Source organism: Dreissena polymorpha, chromosome 7, assembly GCF_020536995.1.
Source record: "Dreissena polymorpha isolate Duluth1 chromosome 7, UMN_Dpol_1.0, whole genome shotgun sequence".
NCBI classification, from domain to species: Eukaryota; Metazoa; Mollusca; class Bivalvia; order Myida; family Dreissenidae; genus Dreissena; species Dreissena polymorpha.
The window spans coordinates 19,896,331-19,918,802 of NC_068361.1; the positions used below are offsets into that span (position 1 = coordinate 19,896,331).

Genomic DNA, 22,472 nt, shown 5'->3' on the forward strand with positions numbered 1-22,472 from the left:
GCCACTGAAAGTAGGCAGGATATCAGCATTGTCCAACAAAATAATTTCTCTTTCATCACAAGGGAGACAACTCTTGACTCTGGGCAGGCATTCACAAAGCTCTTTATAATTTTTTATTGAAAGTTCGGGGCATAAAACTTTGCGTAATACAATGTATGTTATAACCCCTCTGATTCAAATCCAAGACATATCTACCGAAAAACAAACAAGACGAGTCACTTCAAACACTACGTCTAAACGTATGTTTTGCATTACAATGTTTGAGTGCACAACAGATGTAATGTGATGTGATAATGAAATGTGATGCTGTTACATAAGTTTAACACTCAAAACCTAGATGCACAAATGGCATAACAGAATATGAATGATGACTGATAGATTATGGGTATTACATGATAAATGAACGTTACATAGAATTTTATTGCAACAAGGGCTGTTTGTAAAACATGCATGCCCCCCATATGGGCTGTCCGTTGTAGTGGCAGCCATTGTGTGAATACGTTTTTTGTCACTGTGACATTGACCTTTGACCTAGTGACCTGAAAATCAATACGGGTCATCTGCGAGTCATGATCAATGTACCTATGAAGTGTCATGATCCTAGGCAAAAGCGTTCTCGAGTTATCATCCGGAAACAATTTTACTGTTTCGGGTCACCGTGACCTTGACCTTTGACCTAGTGACCTAAAAATCAATATGAGTCATCTGCGAGTCATGATCAATGTACCTATGAAGTTTCATGATCATAGGCGTAAGCGTTCTTGAGTATTATCCGAAAACCATTTTACTATTTTGGGTCACTGTGACCATTGACCTAGTGACCTCAAAATCAATAGGGGTCATCTGCGAGTCATGATCTATCTAACGATGAGGTTTCATGATCCTAGGCGTATGTGTTCTTGAGTAATCATCCGGAAACCATTTTACTATTTCGGGTCACCGTGACATTGACCTAGTGATCTCAAAATCAATAAGGGTCATTTGCGAGTCATGATCAATCTACCTATGAAGTTTCATGATCCTAGGCGTATGCGTTCTTGAGTTATCATCCAGAAACCATCTGGTGGACGGACATACATACATACATTCAGACAGACAGACAGACAGACAGACAGACATGTGCAAAACAATATACCCCCTCTTCTTCGAAGGGGGGCATAAATATTAACCTAACACAGACCTACATTAGTACTTGAAAACACTGTTATAATATTGTAACAATTACTACAGTAATTCTAACGATACTTACTCTGCAATTGATTAAAAGTTAATTTCAATTGTTTTATAGGAAAGTTGGATATAAAAAATAAATACAAAAGGGCTTCTTTTGAGCAAAACCCTGTTTAATTTTACATATAAAGGATACAAAAGAGAAAAACAAAACAAAACTAGGCGTAAGCATTCTTGAGTTATCATCCGGAAACCATTTTACTGTTTAGAGTCACTGTGACCTTGACCTTTGACCAAGTGACCTGAAAATCAATAGGGGTCATCTGCTAGTCATGATTTATGTACCTAAAGTTTTATGACCCTAGTCCTAAGCATTCTTGAGTTATTATCCGGAAACCATTTTACTATTTCGAGTCACTGTGACCTTGACCTTTGACCTATTGACCTGAGAATCAATAGGGGTCATCTGCCAGTCATGATCAATCTATGTATGAAGTTTCATGATCCTAGACCTAAGCGTTCTTGAGTTATCATCCGGAAACCATCTGGTGGACGGACCGACAGTCATACGGACCGACCAACATGAGCAAAACAATATACCCCCTCTTCTTTGAAGGGGGGCATAAAAACTAAGAAACATTTGAATTTCCAAGTGAAATTTTAACACAAACTTTACCAACATATTAAACTTATTAAAAGCAGCGTGTTTTCTTCGTGATTTCTTCCATATTCAAATTGAAGTCTTCATGAGTCATCAATCAACACGAGTCTGAAAAGGGATTTGCAGTGCGAAATTGAGATCTATGAAAAACGTTGAAACTCCACAACAACTTCCACCAGTAGAACCGTTTTGTAGAATGGAGGTACTCACAATCAGGTAGAATGTGCATGGACAGATTGTGTAGAAGAAATATCAGCAATAGCAATATTTAGCAGCCTATCTAGTGAACACACAAAGGCTTTCAAGTCAGAGTCCCATGGACCAAATCATTCCGTTCGTCCAATCTCAATATCTCCATGCAGAACTTCTGACCAGTAGCAGTCAACATCTCACAGAATTTCAGAGCATAACTTTTATTATAACTGATACATTAAATATCTGATACAATTTTGCACAAAATCCTCAATTCCAGCCAGTAGAAGTTTATATTCCAAGGGTTCAGTGCAAGACTATCTTATCTAAATACGCAGTTTATATTCCAAGAGTTCAGCGCAAGACTATCTCATCTAAATACGCAGTTTATATTGCAAGGGTTCAGCGCAAGACTATCCCATCTAAATACACAGTTTATATTCCAAGGGTTCAGCGCAAGACTATCTCATCTAAATACACAGTTTATATTCCAAGGGTTCAGGGCAAGTATTTCATCTAAATACGCAGTTTATATTCCAAGGGTTCAGCGCAAGACTATCTCATCTAAATACACAGTTTATATTCCAAGGGTTCAGCGCAAGTATTTCATCTAAAAACATCTAAAAAGCTGATCCAGTTTCAAGCCTAATCCCCTGATTTCTTGCTCGCTCATATGGGAATCAAACTAGACTAGTCATTATTTCTTTTTCTTCTTCACGGAGGCCTGTTGGGGAGGCGAGATTTCATCCTTATCGGGTAGACTGGTTCTCTGCTCCTCCAGACGGCTAGACTGGACCTTCTGGATCAGCCCGAAGAAATCTTCGTCTGGGACGGTTGGGGCGGGGCGGTTGTGTGGTAGGGCACTACGCTGATCATCAATCCGGGATCCCTGCAAGATATACCGGGTATTTAATTATTTTTTTAGGACCCATAGAAAACACTTTTATAGAAGTGTGTGTGTGGGGGAGGGGGGAGGTAAGGGTGGCGGCCGCATATAAAAGGCAAAATGTCAACATACATTTAAATGAATTCTTTTCTGGATTCCTAGAAAACACCCTTTAAGGGGTGGGGGAGGGGGAGCGTGTATAAAACAAAAGGTTGGCTCACCCATTAAATATAACGCATATTACTGGTTTAGAAAAGATAAAGACTGGTTGTTTAGCTTTAATATGTAGAAATTCATTAAGAAATATTCATCTGACAGCTTGTATGACCATTTCTTAAACTTAACCAGAACATAACAGTACAGATCAGAAATTTATTACGATTTGTTCATAGAACGCTATCAGTCATAATCATGTTATTATATTTTATAGACATATCATGAAGTCATTTGCAAAGTAAGTGATAATACAGTAATAAAAAGTCTACATTCCATCTAACATATTACATGACAGTTGTGGGAAAACAACAGGGTGGGAATCAGCTATTATGCTCTTAATATTAACCACACAATCAACAAAAATGCTCTGCATCATGCCATTTTCTCCTCGGAAACTCATTGGAAACTCCTGTTTAATGAACAAAAAAAAAGAGGTCACATCACATTTTTACCTGACAACGCATGAGCATTTCAAAGAAGCTGTCGTCTGGTACGTCGTTAACGTTTCTCTCGCGGAGGTATTGGTTGATAACGGCTTGGGAGTTGAGACCTGGAAACTGCGGTAGTGAGGCTCGCTGGTCGTTCATGCGTGACCCCTGAATGCCTGCCACCATGTCAAGGAAGTTCTCACTGTCTGGGGTGGACACTGTGGAGAGATATGAACCAATAAGGTTAGGAAAATATATTAAAATATTGCTGTCTGGCATAAACACTGCGGTATGATGTCAACCAGTCACGTATGGAGAATATAATAAAATAATTTCTGGGGTAAACACTGCGGTTTGATGTGAACTATTAAAGTTGGGAGAATATATTAAAACAATGTCTGGGGTAGACAATGTGGTGAGATCTGAACCAGTCATGTTAGGAGAATATCACAAAACAGTCAAGAGAGGACATGATAACCAGCCTAATATCAAGAAAATAATACACAAGTAAAATGATGAACCAGTCTAATAATAAGTCAAGGACAAGGACAATGGTAAACCAGTCACTATAGGTGTATACATCAATCAATAGAGGAAAAAAATATCAACCAGTTAAATAATGAAAATAATAGATAATAGAAAACAAGCAATGTGTTTGTGAAACACTATGTCCCCATATATTTGACCTTTGACCTTGAAGGATGACCTTGACCTTTCACCACTCAAAATGTGCAGCTCAATGGGATACACATGCATGCCAAATATCAAGTTGCTATCTTCAATATTGCAAAAGTGTACATTAAATGAACGATTTTGACCCATATATTTGACCTTTGACCTTGAAGGATGACCTTGACCTTAAATTTTCCACCGCTAAAAATGTGCAGCTCCATGAGATACACATGCATGCCAAATATGAAGTTGCTATCTTCAATATTGCAAAAGTTATGGAATATGTTAAAGTTGGAGCAAACAAACACACAAACCAACCAACCAACAGACAGGGCCAAAACTTGTTTTTTTATCATTTGGCAGGTACAGATAATTATCTCCCTTTGAAGCTTATTACTTCCCTTGGATTTGTAAGGATGGCCTTGACCTTGACTTTTCATCACTCAAAATGTGCAGCTCCATGAGATACACATGCATGCCAAATATCAAGTTGCTATCTGAACGGACATAGAAGTTATGAGCATTTTTTGAAACCTAAACGCAGAAAACTAAACGCAAAGTGTGACGGAAAGACAGATGTACAGACGGAAGGTCGGATCACTATATGCCCTCCTTCGGGGGCATAAAAATAGAGGGAACAAGAGCTGTCACCATAGGATGACATATGCCCCCTATAAACGCTTTGATAGAAGTTATGAGCATTTTTCGAAACCTAAACGCAGATTTCGAAACCTAAACGAGGATCCTAAGTTTAAGTTAAAGGTCACAGGGGTCAAAATGTATGTGCGTATGGAAAGGCCTTGTCCATATACACATGCATACCAAATATGAAGGTTATATCTCAAGGGACATAGAAGTTATGAGCATTTTTCGAAACCTAAACGCAGATTTTGAAACATAAACGCAGACCCTAAGTTCAATGTCAAGGTCACAGGGGTCTAAATTTTTGAGCGTATGGAAAGGCCTTGTCCATATACACATGCATACCAAATATGAAGGTTATATCTCAAGGGACATAGAAGTTATGAGCATTTTGAGAAACCTAAACACAAAGTGTGACGGAAAAGACAGACAGACTGACGGACGGTCTGTTAACTATATGCCCTCCTTCAGGGGTATAAAAATTAAAAACAAGTTAAGTGAGCTCTTAAAATGATTAAACCAGTCTGGAGTTTCTAATATGATAAACCAGGTATTGAACCAGTCTATTGTTGACTCCTTTGACAAATGTATGGAAACAGTAAAAAGAATTTTTTTTAATTGGATGAAAACAGGAGACAATGACTGATGTCTTAGTAGACAGCCTGCAATGACTGCTATCAATCATATATGACTCTTATAATTGACAAACTTATAACATTTTGGATCATAAGTGTCCTAGATCTAACGGGCAAACAATTAATAAACAGATGGAATTGTTTCAGTTGCAGGATAACTTAACTTTTTAAGTTTTTGCGAGATCCTATTTCTTATGTTTTCACTGTTACCAAAAACCGCAATATTTGTCAGACAAAAAACCCCTGAAATAATGTGTATTTTCCCCATATTTATCCACATACAGAATTTCATAAATTTAGCTTCTGTAATTTTTGAGTTCTTATACGATCCATATTAATCTGAGAGACGTAGCTGTAATAACCCTAATGCTCCCATTATGGCTTTCTATCCACATATTGAGTTTCTTCAAATTAATTTAAGTACTCTTTGAGTTATTGCAGGATGCAGATGATTGGGACAGTCGGACACACAGACTTGGGCTATGGTCCCGTTTGGTTACACGGGTAGAGGACTAACTAAAGAGAGCACCTGTAATGCTAACACATCTATGTGTGACAAGTGCCAATAACTAATATGAATCCATATAAGCCTGGGAAAACGTGGCTGAATGAATGAGCGTTAAGTGTCTTCCATTATTAGCCAGGGCAGTCTGTTTATCAGAGACGACACTTTCCGCTGTAATGGTATTTTTTAGTTGAAAGAAATTGTTTTCATAGCGAAAATCAATGTTAGGCAGAAAGTGTTGTCCCTTATCTGGGTCTTCACTTTAGGCAAGTGCATTAAGGACTATTTTTCCAGAGCAAGACACGTATATAAGCAGATACACTTACACATTTCTGCCTAACATCAGTTCAACACTTACCCAGTTTGGGTTTGTTCTCCTTGTTTTCTGACTCCAGGAGTCCATTTTTCTCCACAGGCAACTTGAGGCTGCACCGCTGCTCGTCGATACGGCGACCTTGGAACTTGCTCAGCAGATCAAAGAAACCATCATCTTCTGGGGACAGTGTCTGAATAAAAGAACTTATATAACTATCACAGGATTGATGAAAGACAAAGTTTGCACCAATTATAATATAATACAGCTTACCTCAACCATAGGGACCTGATTCTTGGCTATGCTTGTCTCTGATGTGGCTACAGCTAACCTCAACCATAGGGACCTGATTCTTGGCTATGATTGTCCCTGATGTAGCTACAGCTTACCTCAACCATAGGGGCCTGATTCTTGGCCATAATTGTCCCTGATGTAGCTACAGCTTACCTCAACCATAGGGGCCTGATTCTTGGCTATGATTGTATCTGATGTGGCTACAGCTTACCTCAACCATAGGGACCTGATTCTTGGCTTTGATTGTCTTTGATGTGGCTACAGCTTACCTCAACCATTGGAGCCTGGTTCTTGGCTATGATTGTCTATGATGTGGCTACAAATTACCTCAACAAAGAGGCCTGATTCTTGGCTATGATTTTTTCTGATGTGGCTACAGTTTACCTCAACCATAGGGACCTGATTCTTGGCTATGATTGCCTCTGATGTGGCTACACCAAACCTCACCCATAGGGACCTGATTCTTGGCTTCGATAGTCTCTGATGTGGCTACAGCTTACCTCAACCATAGGGACCTGATTCTTGGCTTTAATTGTCTTTGATGTGGCTACAGCTTACTTCAACAAAAGGCACCTGATTCTTGGCTTTGATTGTCTCTGATGTGGCTACATTTTACCTCAACCATAGGGTCCAGATTCTTGGCTATGATTGTCTCTGATGTGGCTACAGCTAACCTCAACCATAGGGGCCTGATTCTTGGCCATGATTGGCTCTGATGATGCTAAGCTTACCTCAACCATAGGTGCCTGATTCTTGGTCATGATTGTCTCTGATGTGGCTACAGCTTACCTCAACCATAGGGGCCTGATTCTTGGCTATGATTGTGTCTGGTGTGGCTACAGCTTACCTCAACCATAGGGGCCTGATTCTAGGCTATGATTGTCTCTGATGTGGCTACAGCTTACCTCAACCAAAGAGGCCTGATTCTTGGCTATGATTGTGTCTGGTGTGGCTACAGCTTACCTCAACCATAGGGGCCTGATTCTTGGCTATGATTGTCTCTGATGTGGCTACAGCTTACCTCAACCAAAGAGGCCTGATTCTTGGCTATGATTGTGTCTGGTGTGGCTACAGCTTACCTCAACCATAGGGACCTGATTCTTGGCAATGATTGTTTCTGATGTTGTTACAGCAAACCTCAACCATAGGGACCTGATTCTTGGCTTCGATTGTCTCTGATGTGGCTACAGCTTACCTCAACCATAAGGATCTGACTCTTAGCTTTGATTGTCTCTGATGTGGCTACAGCTTACCTCAACCATAGGGACCTGATTCTTGGCTATGATTGTCTTTGATGTGGCTACAGCTTACCTCAACAATAGGCACCTGATACTTGGCTTTGATTGTCTCTGATGTGGCTACAGCTTACCTCAACCATAGGGTCCAGATTCTTTGCTATGATTATCTCTGATGTGGCTACAGCTAACCTCAACCATAGGAGCCTGATTCTTGGCCATGATTGTCTCTGATGTGGCTACAGCTTACATCAACCATAGGGGCATGATTCTTGGCCATGCTTGTCACTGATGTGGCTACAGCTTACCTCAACCATAGGTGCCTAGTTCTTGGCTATGATTGTCTCTGATGTGGCTACAGCTTACCTCAACCATAGAGACCTGATTCTTGGCTATTTTTGTCTTTGATGTGGCTACAGCTTATCTCAACCATAGGGACTCGATTCTTGGCTATGATTGTCTCTGATGTGGCTACAGCTTACCTCAACCATAGGGACCTGATTTTCGGCTATGATTGTCTTTCATGTAGCTACAGCTTACCTCAATCATAGGGACCTGATTCTTGGCTATTATTGTCTCTGATGTGGCTACAGCTAACCTCAACCATAGGGGCCTGATTCTTGGCCATGATTGGCTCTGATGATGCTAAGCTTACCTCAACCATAGGGGCCTGATTCTTGGTCATGATTGTCTCTGATGTGGCTACAGCTTACCCCAACCATAGGGACCTGATTTTCGGCTATGATTGTCTTTTATGTAGCTACAGCTTACCTCAATCATAGGGACCTGATTCTTGGCTATTATTGTCTTTGATGTGGCTACAGCTCATCTCAACCATATGGACCTGATTCTTGGCTTTGACTGTCTCTGATGTGGATACAGCTTACCTCAACCATAGGGACCTGATTCTTGGCTATTATTGTCTTTGATGTGGCTACAGCTTACCTCAACCATAGGGACCCGATTCTTGGCTATGATTGTCTCTGATGTGGCTACAGCTTACCTCAACCATATGGGTCTGATTCTTGGCTTTGATAGTCTCTGATGTGGCTACAGCTAACCTCAACCAAAGGGGCCTGGTTCTTGGCTTTTATTGTCTCTGATGTGGCTACAGCTTACCTCAACCATAGGGACCTGATTTTTGGCTATGATAGTCTCTGATGTGGCTACAGCTTACCTCAACCATAGGGACCTGATTCTTGGCTATTATTGTCTTTGATGTGGCTACAGCTTACCTCAACCATTGGGACCTGATTCTTGGCTATGATTGTCTCTGATGTGGTTACAACTTACCTCAACCATAGGGGACTGGTTCTTGGCTATGATTGTCTCTGATGTGGTTACAGCTTACCTTAACCATAGGGGACTGGTTCTTGGCTATGATTGTCTCTGATATGGCTACAGCTTACCTCAACCATAGGGGCCTGATTCTTGGCTATGATTGTCTCTGATGTGGCTACAGCTTACCTCAACCATAGGGGCCTGATTCTTGGCTATGATAGTCTCTGATGTGACTACAGCTTACCTCAACCATAGGGGCCTGATTCTTGGCTATGATTGTCTTTGATGTGACTACAGCTTACCTCAACCATAGGGGCCTGATTCTTGGCTATGATTGTCTCTGATGTGGCCACTGTCATGGATTTCTGCACCTTTGGTATCTTAGGTCTTGCCCCGCCATGTACTGGGATTGTCTCTCCTTTCTTGTCCGGCGTGAGCTTCATCAACTCCATCTGTTCCATGCTGTGTCGCCGGGAGACGCCGGTACGTCGGTCTGGAATTTAAAAATAATAATTTAATTTTTCATAATTTTATGTAATATGTTATGTAAATAATGTATTTTTTAAATTATAGTAATATTTTTATTTCATATAAAAAATACAATGAACAATTTTATTTTATTGTATTTTTTTCATTTTATGTTCCATTTTAATACATTTTCAATGATTTTAAAATATAAGCAATTTTATATAATTTTGTAAATACTTATAAAAAAAATTCTTTTAAACAAAAAATATATTTGATACTCCAGTTGTGTTAATTAACCCCTTAGCACTTAGATATGCACTTTGACTCATTTGTAGTCCATTAGAAAATCGAATTAAATTAAACACCTGTTCATGCTAGATCCAATTTTTAAAGGCTCCATTACTAACTCTGATATTGAGATGAGCAGCAAACAGCATAAAACCTTAACAGCCTGCAAGTTGGCTGTTCTTGAATAATGCTGGTTGCATACAGCCATTTTCATTGGACTTACTGCATGGGCATCAAGTGTCACCCCAGATAAGCCTATGCAGTCCTCACAGGCTAATCAGGTATAACACTTTCCGACTAGATTGGATTTTCTTTAAAAGAGACTTCCTAATAACAAACAATTCAGAAAAAAGCAGAAAGTCCTTTGTTGACCGCACAGGCGTATATGGGATGTGTAAGGCATGTGCATTAAGCCCAGTTTTCCCTGAATGTGAATTGTTAACAAGCTATAACATACACATTCCAACATCCAGATGGTCCAAGGGGCTGGGCCTGTGACCTTCGTCTGGCCCCACTTTGATGCCCAGCACTGACTTGAGGTCAGCAAGGTTCATCTGGGCAGTCACCTGACCTGTCTCATCTCCAATCTGAAAACACATCATCAAGCAATATATATGTGAGTTCAATTATGCAAAAACTGTGATTAACGCAGGTGCATTAAAGGTCCTATCAGATTAGCCTTGTTAGTCCACTGCACTGTGCCCACTGCACAGGCTAATCTGGGATAACGCTTTGGGCACATACATGAAGCCTAGTTTTCCAGAATGAGGGAAAAAATATTCTGCGTCCAATAAACACTGATGCCCTTCATGGAAGCCTTGTCAGTATTGATTCATTGGCCCATTTGAATAAGGCGTAGTAGACAAATAAGGTGTAAAGGTCAACAAGAGCACCACCTTGCGGGTGCAGACCGCTCATCTATTTTTCTTTTTAAAGGTGAAGGGACTCTCATTTTCAATCACAAAGAAGGGAGGGGTGGAGTGAAGAGGGGTGTATAGTGTGGGGGTGTGGACATTTATTTCATTATCTTCAAAAACTGCGAAAAAAATACAAAAAAAAATCGGAGGGTGGGGGGGTGGGGGGAGGGATTGTGCGATGGTTGGACGGTATTTCAAACATAAACTAAAAAAAATAAATATTTGTGTTTTTTAACCATTTCCAAAAAAATTAATTTGGGGGGGGGGGGGTAGGGGGGGTGGGGGGGGTATAGTGTGAGGGTGTGGTGGTCATTTGCAAGACAATCTTAAAAAAAAAATAATAAATTGGGGGGGGGGAGATTCGGGTGGGGGGAGTGGGGGGGGGGGGATTCTTGGGTGTGATGGTTGGACGGTATTTCAAACATAAAATAATAAAAATAAAAAATTTTGTGTTTTTTAACCGTTTCCAAAAAAAAAAATTGGGGGGTGGGGTGGGGGTATAGTGTGACCTTGAGAGTCAAGGTCATTCAAGGTCAAGGTAAAATTCAACTTTCCAGGTGCAGTAACCTCATGATAGCAAGAAAGTATTTGAAGTTTGAAAGCAATAGCCTTGATACTTTAGAAGTAAAGTGGATCGAAACACAAAATTTAACCATATATTCAAAGTTACTAAGTCAAAAAAGGGCCATAATTCCGTAAAAATGAAAACCAGAGTTATGCAACTTGTCCTTTTACTGTACCCTTATGATAGTTTGCGAGTGTTCCAAGTATGAAAGCAATATCTATGATACTTTGGAGGTAAAGTGGACCAAAACACAAAACTTAACCAAATTTTCAATTTTCTAAGTATAAAGGGCCCATAATTCCGTCCAAATGCCAGTCAGAGTTACATAACTTTGCCTGCACAGTCCCCTTATGATAGTTAATAAGTGTTGCAAGTATGAAAGCAATAGCTTTGATACTGTAGGAATAAAGTGGACCTAAACACAAAACTTAACCAAATTTTCAATTTTCTAAGTATAAAAAGGGCACATAATTCTGTCCAAATGCCAGTCAGAGTTACATTACTTTGTCTGCACAGTCCCCTTATGATAGTTAGTAAGTGTTGCAAGTATGAAAGCAATAGCTTTGATACTTACGGAATAAAATGGACCTAAACACAAAACTTAACCAAATTTTTCAATTTTCTAAGTATAAAAAGGGCACATAATTATGTCAAACTGCATGCCAGAGTTATCTAACTTTGCCTGCCCAGTCCCCTCATGATAGTTAGTAAGTGTACCTAGTTTGAATGCAATAGCATTGATACTTTCTGATAAAAGTGGACCTTAACGCAAAACTTAACAAAAATTTTCAATTTTCTAAGTATAAAAAGGGCACATAATTCTGTCAAAATGCACGCCAGAGTTATCTAACTTTGCCTGCCCAGTCCTCTCATGATAGTAAGTAAGTGTACCAAGTTTGAATGCAATAGCATTGATACTTTCTGAGAAAAGTGGACCTAAACGCAAAACTTAACCGGACGCCGACGCCAACGCCGACGCCAAGGTGATGACAATAGCTCATAATTTTTTTTTCCAAAAATAGATGAGCTAAAAATGAGATCATGTGATTTGGCTTGGTAAAGTGTTCACAGATAATAGTCATGCAAGTATCCATGCCTTGCAGAAAGTGGTGTGGATGCAGTCAATTCAGGTAAAGCAAGAAATTTAACTTTCTAAATTAGTCTTTAGTAAGTGTTCAAAAGTAGGTGAATACAAGGTCAAAATGAGGTCAGTTAATATGTGTGTGTTGATAGTGTTCAAAGACATAAGTCATGCAAGTATTAAAGCTTTGTCTTAAAGCATAATTGATGGAAAACAAAACACTTAATTTTGGTAAAACTTGTACAGACAGACGGACTAATGAACGAACGCATGAACGGTTGGACAGGCCAATTACTATGTATACGCTTCCAACATCAATAAATTCCAGAAGCACAAAACTACCACTTATTGTAAAATAACAGTTTAGACCCCATACTTTTTTAAAGCAATCAAGCAATTAACATTAAATTATTTAGATTGACTTAATGTTGGACATGGATATTTACATTTTGTAGATAAAGGACAATTTTACAACTCAGGGGTGATAACTCTGCCGTTCAGAGCTCACCAAACTCGGATCTTTGTCTAAAGCACACAATATAACTGGAATCATATCAATAAAAAGGAACTGACTCTTCAATCAGAAGACAGTCAAGAAGTGTTGGTTAAAATTGTTCCTCGAAAGTGATCTCATAATTTCAAAACAGATCCTGTTCAGAAAAGCAAACATCCTTCCTAACTTTTAAGCATCCTATTTTTCCAAATTCTCAAGGTACAAACTTCGAAGATTCAAGTTAGTTTTCTTAAAATGAGAAATGTGTTCAATGCGCAACAAAAATTATTGTCTATTACATTTATTTCTGTAACATATTGTTTGCTTTCTGTGTGCATCGCAAACATTCACTTTACATTGTGTGAAAAAAATGTTGGGGAAAAAAAATTGAATCTTTAAAATTCAATAATTATATTCACTTTGGATTCACAGTGAATTTGTACACACCAGGAGGGCATGATCAGTTTCCTGGCTTACCTCTTTAGAGATCTCGAGATGCTTGCTGGCATACTGGAGAGCCTCCTCGTTATGCCCAAGGGCCGTGTGGGCGTTCCCGAGGCTCCAACACGCCCGACCCTCCCCGACCCGGTCTTCAAGCTCCTGGGCGATCTTGAGGTGCTTCATGTGGAATTCTATCGCCCGCTCGTAGTCCTTCAGGAGCGTGTATGTGTTCCCGAGGCTGTAACATGCCTGGGCCTCCAGCGCCTTGTCACCCAGCTGTTTGGCAATTTGTAAAGTTTTCCTGTTGAAAATATAAAATCAGGGATTGTATTTAGCCTTATTCCGAAAACTACTTCTTTGCAACGAAATAGATGCAACTTCCCTTCCTTTTTGCCTTGGGAATTGTTTGGATGGAAATTGGTTTATTTTTTATTTTTTCCACTATTGAGAGAGAGCTATTTATGGGTACTTTAAGGAGAAAAAATGCCTGGGCCTCTAACACCTTATCATCCAGCTGCTTGGTAATTTATAACGTTTTATATCTGCAGGAAAATACAATTATAGTGCTTGTTTGGTGATTTGTAACATTTTTTCTGTGGAAAATGTAATACAGGAAATTGAATTGAATTGCAACATATAATAATAGTTCTTGTTTGGTGATCTGTAACGTTTTTGTGTGGAAAAAAAAAATATATTGCTTGCTTGGTGTTTTGTAACATTTTCCTTGGGAAAATATATGATTGCTTAGTGATTTGTAGGTTGTCCTGTGGAAGAATATCATAGTTTTTACTTATTGATTTAGAAATTGTTACAAAAAATATTATCAGTTTTAATTTGTCAATTTGTAATATTTTTTTATGTAATATTTGTCTATGTTTATATATAATATTAGTGCTTGTTTGGCAATATGTAATGAAAATTAAAAATAATAGTGCTTGCTTGATTTGTAACGTATTTTTTTTAAGGAAAATATAAAAGTTTGTAACGTTATTCTGTAGAAAAAGTACTAAATGTGCTTGCTTGTTACATTTTTCTGAAGAAAAATAGGCAATTGGTAATATTTTTTTGTGGACAATTACAAGAATAGTGCTTGGCTGGTGATTTGCAACATTTTTAGTAGTACAATACAATAATGTTTGGCAATTTGTAACATAATTATATGCAGCAAAATATCATATGTGTTTGGTGATTTGTGCGTTTTAAGGAGAAAAACTAATTTGTAGCCTGATGAGTTTTTTTACCAATTAAAAGATTTTCTTACCTGCATAGTTATGAAATAATTACAAGAGCACCGCATAACGGGTGCAACGCTCGGCTGCGGGTGCAGTTTTGAAAAAATGAAAGCTTGTCAGAATTTTGTGTGTGTGTAAAGATCACAGTGACCTTGACCTTTGACCTAGTGACCCAAAAATGAGAGAGGCGTGTAGAACTCATCAAGGTGCGGCTACATATGAAGTTTCAAAGTTGTAGGTGGAAGCAATTTGATTTAAAAGCCAATGTTCAAAACCTTAACAAAATGTTAAGGTTTTAGCAAGACGCTGACGGCTGACGACACGACGAGCTGGCTATGACAAAACCTTGGGTTTTCTCTGAAAACACCGAGCTAAAAACAGGACAAGAGTTCCGCGGTCGGAGATGACCGCATTGAAGCCGGATTTTTGATTTAAATGACAGGAAAGTACCTTTCGTGTTTTTGTCAATGCAATACTTAAATTACTGAAATATTGTTCAAAGGTCAAAATGAAATGTAAGTACTTTTCAAGGCATGAGCAAACCTTGTGTTATGTTTTGAATGCATATAACAATTTTACCATTTTAACATTGAAGGTCACAGTGACCTTGACCTTCAAATGAATGACATTGAAATGAGCAGTGGTGATCTTCTAGTACTGGCCAACCTTTATGTCAAGTTTGAAGACTCTAGGTACAAGCATACCAAAGTTATAACATGGAATAAGAACTTTAACATTTTTACCTACCAAAGTTATAAGAACTTTAACATTTTTACATTCAAGGTCACAGTGACCTTGACCTTAGAATGAATGACCTTGAAATGACCAGTGGTCATCTAAGTGTGCTTGCAAACCTTCATGTCAAGTTTGAAGACTCTATGTCCAAGCATACCAAAGTTATAACAATTTTAACATTTTAACATTTAAGGTCACAGTGACCTTGACCTTCAAATGAATGACATTGAAATGACCAGTGGTCATCTTCTAGTACTGGCCAATCTTTATTTCAAGTTTGAAGACTCTAGGTACAAGCATACCAAAGTTATAACATGAAATAAGAACTTTAACATTTTTACATTCAAGGTCACAGTGACCTTGACCTTCAAATGAATGACCTTGAAATGTCCAGTGGTTACTAACTAGTTCTGGCCAACCTTCATGTCAAGTTTCAAGACTCTAGGTCCAAGCATACCAAAGTTATAACAACTTTAACATTTTTACATTCAAGGTCACAGTGACCTTGACCTTCAAATGAATGACCTTGAAATGTCCAGTGGTTACTTACTAGTTCTGGCCAACCTTCATGTCAAGTTTCAAGACTCTAGGTCCAAGCATACCAAAGTTATAACAACTTTAACATTTTTATATTGAAGGTCACAGTGACCTTCACCTTCAAATGAATGACCTTGAAATGACCAGTGGTCATCTGTTAATCCTGGCCAACCTTCATGTCAAGTTTGAAGACTCTAGGTCCAAGCATACCAAAGTTATACCATGAAATAAGAACTTTAACATTTTTACATTCAAGGTCACAGTGACCTTGACCTTCAAATGAATGACCTTGAAATGACCAGTGGTTACTAACTAGTTATGGCCAACCTTCATGTCAAGTTTCAAGACTCTAGGTCCAAGCATACCAAAGTTATAACAACTTTAACATTTTTTATATTGAAGGTCACAGTGACCTTGACCTTCAAATGAATGACCTTGAAATGACCAGTGGTCATCTGTTAATCCTGGCCAACCTTCATGTCAAGTTTGAAGACTCTAGGTCCAAGCATACCAAAGTTATACCATGAAATAAGAACTTTAACATTTTCGAGCACGCCGCCACCCCGCCCGCCCGCCCGCCCCCCCGCCCGCCCGACAACATCAATCTATAAGCCGAGATTTTTTCGAAAAAAATCCGGCTAATAAAAATCAAAATGGTGAGCATAGAAGGTAAGCGGGTCCACACATTATGTTGCCTCTGGGTTTGAACTGACCTCATAAACTTCAGAATACACACCCAAAGAAGGTAACGGTTTGACTGCAGAATAAGACTGAAGAATGGTGACCTATATTTAGAGTTGACCCCCCTTACCAATCATCAAACTCTGCTTACAAGGATTTTGTATAATATAATGAAAATTTGGTCAATCTAAGGGCAATAATTATGGCATTAATTATGTTGAGAAAGTGAATGCTAGAGTGTTTACAAACCAATGTGGACGAACTGACAGCGGACAAAGACCAATCCTAAAACCTCATCTGAGCAATCAGGTGAGCTAAAAAGTGTGTTTCACCGATCTGAGCCATTTTCCAACTTGTTCAAGAAATCAATAAAACCAATGTATTGACTAAGTTTCACGATGATTAGGCAAAATATGCCACTTCTAAAGTGTTCAATCACAAGGTTTCTCTCTATATAGTCACATAAGGAAAACTGCCCCACCCCCTGGCAGTCATGTTTATTGACCCATCGGGACCATTTGCAAACTCATCTGAGATATATAAAACAAATCTTTTCACCAAGTTTCATAATGATTGGGCAAAAAATGTGACTTCTAGAGTGTTCACAAGCTTTTTTACTACAAACATTATTCCACTGACCGGAACCATTTTCCAACTCAACTCTCGTATCAAGGAAACAAATGTTCTGACCAAATTTCATGAAATAGGGACAAAAAATGTGACTTCTAGAGTGTTCACATGTTTTCACTATATACATATAGAGAAAAATGCCCCGCCCACTGGCGGCCATGTTTTTTCACCGATCTGGACCATTTTCAAACTTGTCCAACATATCAATAAAACCAATGTTTTGATTAACTTTCATGATGATGGGCCAAAATTGTGACTTCTAGAGTGTTTACAAGGTTTCTCTTTAGCCATTGAAGGAAAACTGCTCCGCCCACTGGCGGCCATGTTTTATAACGGACCGGAACCACTTTTGAACTCAACCAACATATCATTAAGACAGACATTTAGACAAAGATTCATGAAGAGTGGGCATTAAATGTGACTTCTACAGTGTTTACAAGCTTTTTCTTTTTTTCTGACCTAGTGACCTAGTTTTTGACCCAGCATGAACCTGTTTCGAACTCGATCGAGACATCATTTGGACAAATCTTCTAACCAAGTTTCATGAAGATCGGACAATAAATGTGGCCTCTAGAGTGTTTACAAACAAATGTTAACGGATGGACGGACGGACGACGGACAATGACCGGTCACAAAAGCTCACCTGAGCAATCAGGTGAGCTAAAAAGTTATGACCATTAAAGTTTTCAGGTGGACGGACAGACTGACATACTGACTGACTGACGGACAGTTCAACTGCTATATGCCACCCTACCAGGGGCATAAAAACAAACAAGCGATGTGTTTGTGAAACACTATGTCCCCATATATTTGAACTTTGACCTTGAAGGGTGACTTTGACCTTCACCTTTCATCACTCAAAATGTGCAGCTCCATGAGATACACATGCATGCCAAATATCAAGTTGCTATCTTTAATGTTGCAAAAGTGTACATTAAAAAAGTGATTTTGACCTTAATGTTTGACCTTTGACCTTGAAGGATGACCTTGACCTTTCACCACTCAAAATGTGCAGCTCCATGAGATACACATGCATGCCAAATATCAAGTTGCAATCTTCAATATTGCAAAAGTTATGGCAAATGTTAAAATTTGACGCAAACACACAAGAAAACAAACCAACAGACAGGACAAAAACAATATGTCCCTCGCTAGATTGATAAACAACTTAGTTCAGTCTGATACCCACCTATAGTGTTCAGCAGCTACTTCAAACTCTCCCAGGAATATGTGGGCGTTGCCTAGGTTACTGTAGGCCCGTCTCTCGGCAGCCTTGTCACCAAACTCACGGGCTATTGCTAACCTCTACAATACAACACATGGAGGATGTAACATATGAGCAGGGTAATGCAAAAATGGGTCTTATGTCATATGCTGACAGAAAAGCTCCAGACATGCCTGTGCATTTGCGCAGTCTGGTCAGAAGCTACAATGTCCCCTAATGAGACCACGAAACATTGTGTGAATTGATAGCAGACAGGGTAGCTCCTGACCAGACTGGGCAAACCTTGTGTGGCTATAGAGTAGACAAGGTAGCTCCTGACCAGACTGGTCAAACCTTGAGTGGCTATAGAGCAGACAGGGAAGCTCCTGACCAGACTGGTAAAAACCTTGAGTGGCTATAGAGTAGACAAGGTAGCTGCTGACCAGACTGGGCAAACCTTGAGTGGCTATAGAGCAGACAGGGAAGCTCCTGACCAGACTGGTCAAACCTTGTGTGGCTATAGAGCAGACAAGGTAGCTTCTGACCAGACTGGTCAAACCTTGAGTGGCTTTAGAGTAGACAAGGTAGCTCCTGACCAGACTGGTCAAACCTTAAGTGGCTATAGAGCAGACAAAGAAGCTCCTGACCAGACTGGTCAAACCTCGAGTGGCTATAGAGTAGACAAGGTAGCTCCTGACCAGACTGGTCAAACCTTGAGTGGCTATAGAGCAGACAAGGTAGCTCCTGACCAGACTGGTCAAACCTTGAGTGGCTATAGAGCAGACAAGGTAGCTTATGACCAGACTGGTCAAACCTTGAGTGGCTATAGAGAAGACAAGGTAGCTCCTGGCCAGACTGGTCAAACCTTGAGTGGCTATAGAGCAGACAGGGAAGCTCCTGACCAGACTGGTCAAACCTTGAGTGGCTATAGAGCAGACAGGGAAGCTCCTGACCAGACTGGTCAAACCTTGAGTGGCTATAGAGAAGACAAGGTAGCTCCTGACCAGACTGGTCAAACCTTGAGTGGCTATAGAGCAGACAAGGTAGCTCCTTACCAGACTGGTCAAACCTTGAGTGGCTATAGAGCAGACAGGGAAGCTCCTGACCAGACTGGTCAAACCTTGATAGCTATAGAACAGACAGGGAAGCTCCTGACCAGACTGGTCAAACCTTGAGTGGCTATAGAGCAGACAAGGTAGCTCCTGACCAGACTGGTCAAACCTTGAGAGGCTAAAGAGCAGACAGGGAAGCTCCTGACCAGACTGGTCAAACCTTGAGTGGCTATAGAGCAGACAAGGTAGCTTCTGACCAGACTGGTCAAACCTTGACTGGCTATAGAGTAGACAAGGTAGCTCCTGGCCAGACTGGTTAAACCTTGAGTGGCTATAGAGCAGACAGGGAAGCTCCTGACCAGACTGGTCAAACCTTGAGTGGCTATAGAGCAGACAAGGTAGCTCCTGACCAGACTGGGCAAACCTTGAGTGGCTATAGAGCAGACAAGGAAGCTCCTGACCAGACTGGTCAAACCTCGAGTGGCTATAGAGTAGACAAGGTAGCTCCTGACCAGACTGGTCAAACCTTGAGTGGCTATAGAGCAGACAAGGAAGCTCCTGACCAGACTGGTCAAACCTTGAGTGGCTATAGAGCAGACAGGGAAGCTCCTGACAAGACTGGTCAAACCTTGAGTGGCTATAGAGCAGACAAGGAAGCTCCTGACCAGACTGGTCAAACCTTGAGTGGCTATAGAGCAGACAAGGTAGCTCCTGACCAGACTGGTCAAACCATGAGTGGCTATAGAGCAGACAAGGTAGCTCCTGACAAAACAATGCAAATGTGCAGGCTGGTCTGGAGCTACGCTGGCCACATATAGCATAAGACCCATTTTCGCAATTTGCAGCTCATACAGAAGATTTGGAGAACACAATTAATTATTAACTGATGATCACTATCTCCACAATCGTCACAGGAAATACATTTTGTTTGATTTAAATGTAATCTCACTTTCATTTTATTTCATGTTTAAAGAAACATAAACAAGGGCTGTTTGTAAAACATGCATGCCCCCCATATGAGCTCTCCGTTGTAGTGAGAGCCATTGTGCGAATATGTTTTTGTTACTGTGACCTTGACCTTTGACCTAGTGACCTAAAAATCAATAGGGGTCATCTGCCAGTCATGATCAATGTACCTTTGAAGTTTCATGATCCTAGCCATAAGCATTCTTGAGTTATTATCAGGACACCATTTTACTATTTCGGGTCACCGTGACCTTGACCTTTGACCTAGTGACCTGAAAATCAATAGGGGTCATCTGCGAGTCATGATCATTCTACCTATCAAGTTTCATGATCCTAGGAATAAGCATTCTTCAGTTATCATCCGGAAACCATTTTACTATTTCGGGTCATGGTGACCTTGACCTTTGACCTAGTGACCTGAAAATCAATAGGGGTCATCTGCCAGTCATGATCAATCTACCTATCAAGTTTCATGATCCTAGGCTTAAGCGTTTTTGAGTTATCATCCAGAAACCATTTTACTATTTTGGGTCACTGTGACCTTGACCTTTGACCTAGTGACCTCAAAATCAATAGGGGTCATCTGCGAGTCCTGATCAATCTACCTATCAAGTTTCATGATCCTAGGCCTAAGCGTTCGTGAGTTATCATCCGGAAACCATTTTACAATTTCGGGTCACTGTGACCTTGACCTTTGACCTAGTGACCTGAAAATCAATAGGGATCATCTGCGAGTCATGATCAATTTACCTATCAAGTTTCATGATCCTAGGCCTAAGCGTTCTTGAGTTATCATCCGTTTTCGGGTCACCGTGACCTTGACCTTTGACCTAGTGACCTCAAAATCAATAGGGGCCATCTGCGAGTCATGATCAATGTACCTATGAAGTTTCACGATCCTAGGCCCAAGCGTTCTTGAGTTATCGTCTGACAACCACCTGGTGGACGGACCGACAGACCGACCGACATGAGCAAAGCAATATACCCCCTCTTCTTCGACGGGGGGCATAAAAAGTTATATTAACTTTATTTTTTCAAATATAGTTGTACACATTATAATTCCACATTTCTTGAAAGTTTCAAAGGACTGTAATATCATCACGCTAACAATTATGCACTCCATACTTCTAAATCAGCATCATTAACACTCTGTTTCTCTACCATATTTATTCAAGAACCAAATTTCTATGAAATAGCAACAGCGCCGTAGCCACGCTCAGGCACACCGAGGCAGTTGCCTCGGCAAAATTTGCAGAGCAATGTTGAGATTACAAGGAAAAAAAGGAAAATTTATGTCAAAGAATAAAATCTATATAAGAACTTGAGGCAATTTAATCAATTTAAGGCACTATGATATTCACAAACAAATATTATCATTGAGTACAATTGGTTCATGTTGAGGCAGATAACTAGTTCATTTTAATAACTTCAATTGATGCCAAATGGCTCAGCAAAATGATTAGGAAAATCCGTATATTAACAAGGGCTGTTTGTAAAACATGCATGCCCCCCATATGGGCTGTCCGTTGTAGTGGCAGCCATTGTGTGAATACGATTTTTGTCACTGTGACCTTGACCTTTGACCTAGTGACCTGAAATTCAATAGGGGTCATCTGCGGGTCACGATCAATGAACCTATGAAGTGCCATGATCAAAAGCATGGAGCTTTTCTGTCAGCATCATAGGCAAAAGCATTCTTGAGTTATCATCCAAAAATCATTTTACTATTTCGGGTCACCGTGACCTTGACCTTTGACCTTGTGACCTCAAAATCAATAGGGGTCATCTGCAAGTCATGATCAATCTAGCTATGAAAATTCATGATCCTATGCGTATGCGTTCTTGAGTTATCATCCGAAAACCATTTTACTATTTCGGGTCACCGTGACCTTGACCTTTGACCTAGTGTCCTCAAAATCAATAGGGGTCATCTGCAAGTCATGATCAATCTACCCATGAAGTTTCATGATCCTAGGCGTATGCGTTCTTGAGTTATCATTCAAAAACCATTTTACTATTTCTGGTCACCGTGACCTTGACCTTTGACCTAGT

General features: G+C 39.9%; 1 protein-coding gene and 1 long non-coding RNA gene across 4 annotated transcripts in view; both read right to left on the minus strand.

The window, feature by feature from the left end:
• Window positions 1–215: 215 nt before the first annotated feature.
• Window positions 216–20,874, minus strand: LOC127837827 (uncharacterized). Its single transcript, XR_008029489.1, has 2 exons — window positions 20,672–20,874; window positions 216–663 (listed from the first exon to the last, which is right to left on the minus strand). It is a non-coding gene; the product is annotated as an uncharacterized LOC127837827 (long non-coding RNA).
• The window catches only part of LOC127837800 (G-protein-signaling modulator 2-like), a 53,165-nt gene continuing 30,908 nt past the window's right edge, over window positions 216–22,472 (minus strand). The window contains exons 4-11 of one of the 3 annotated variants that reach the window (XR_008029469.1): window positions 18,388–18,503; window positions 13,420–13,684; window positions 10,344–10,473; window positions 9,433–9,623; window positions 6,366–6,513; window positions 3,578–3,771; window positions 1,595–2,912; window positions 216–1,451 (exon numbers count right to left, since the gene is read on the minus strand). Coding sequence is in view for 2 of the 3 variants with exons in the window: in XM_052365192.1 (XP_052221152.1) it covers window positions 2,721–2,912; window positions 3,578–3,771; window positions 6,366–6,513; window positions 9,433–9,623; window positions 10,344–10,473; window positions 13,420–13,566 (1,002 nt within the window). In the remaining variant the exon portion in view is untranslated. Of the gene's footprint in view, window positions 2,913–3,577; window positions 3,772–6,365; window positions 6,514–9,432; window positions 9,624–10,343; window positions 10,474–13,419; window positions 13,685–18,387; window positions 18,504–22,472 lie in introns of all 3 variants that reach the window. The other 2 variants (XM_052365192.1, XM_052365193.1) reach the window with 2 other exon arrangements.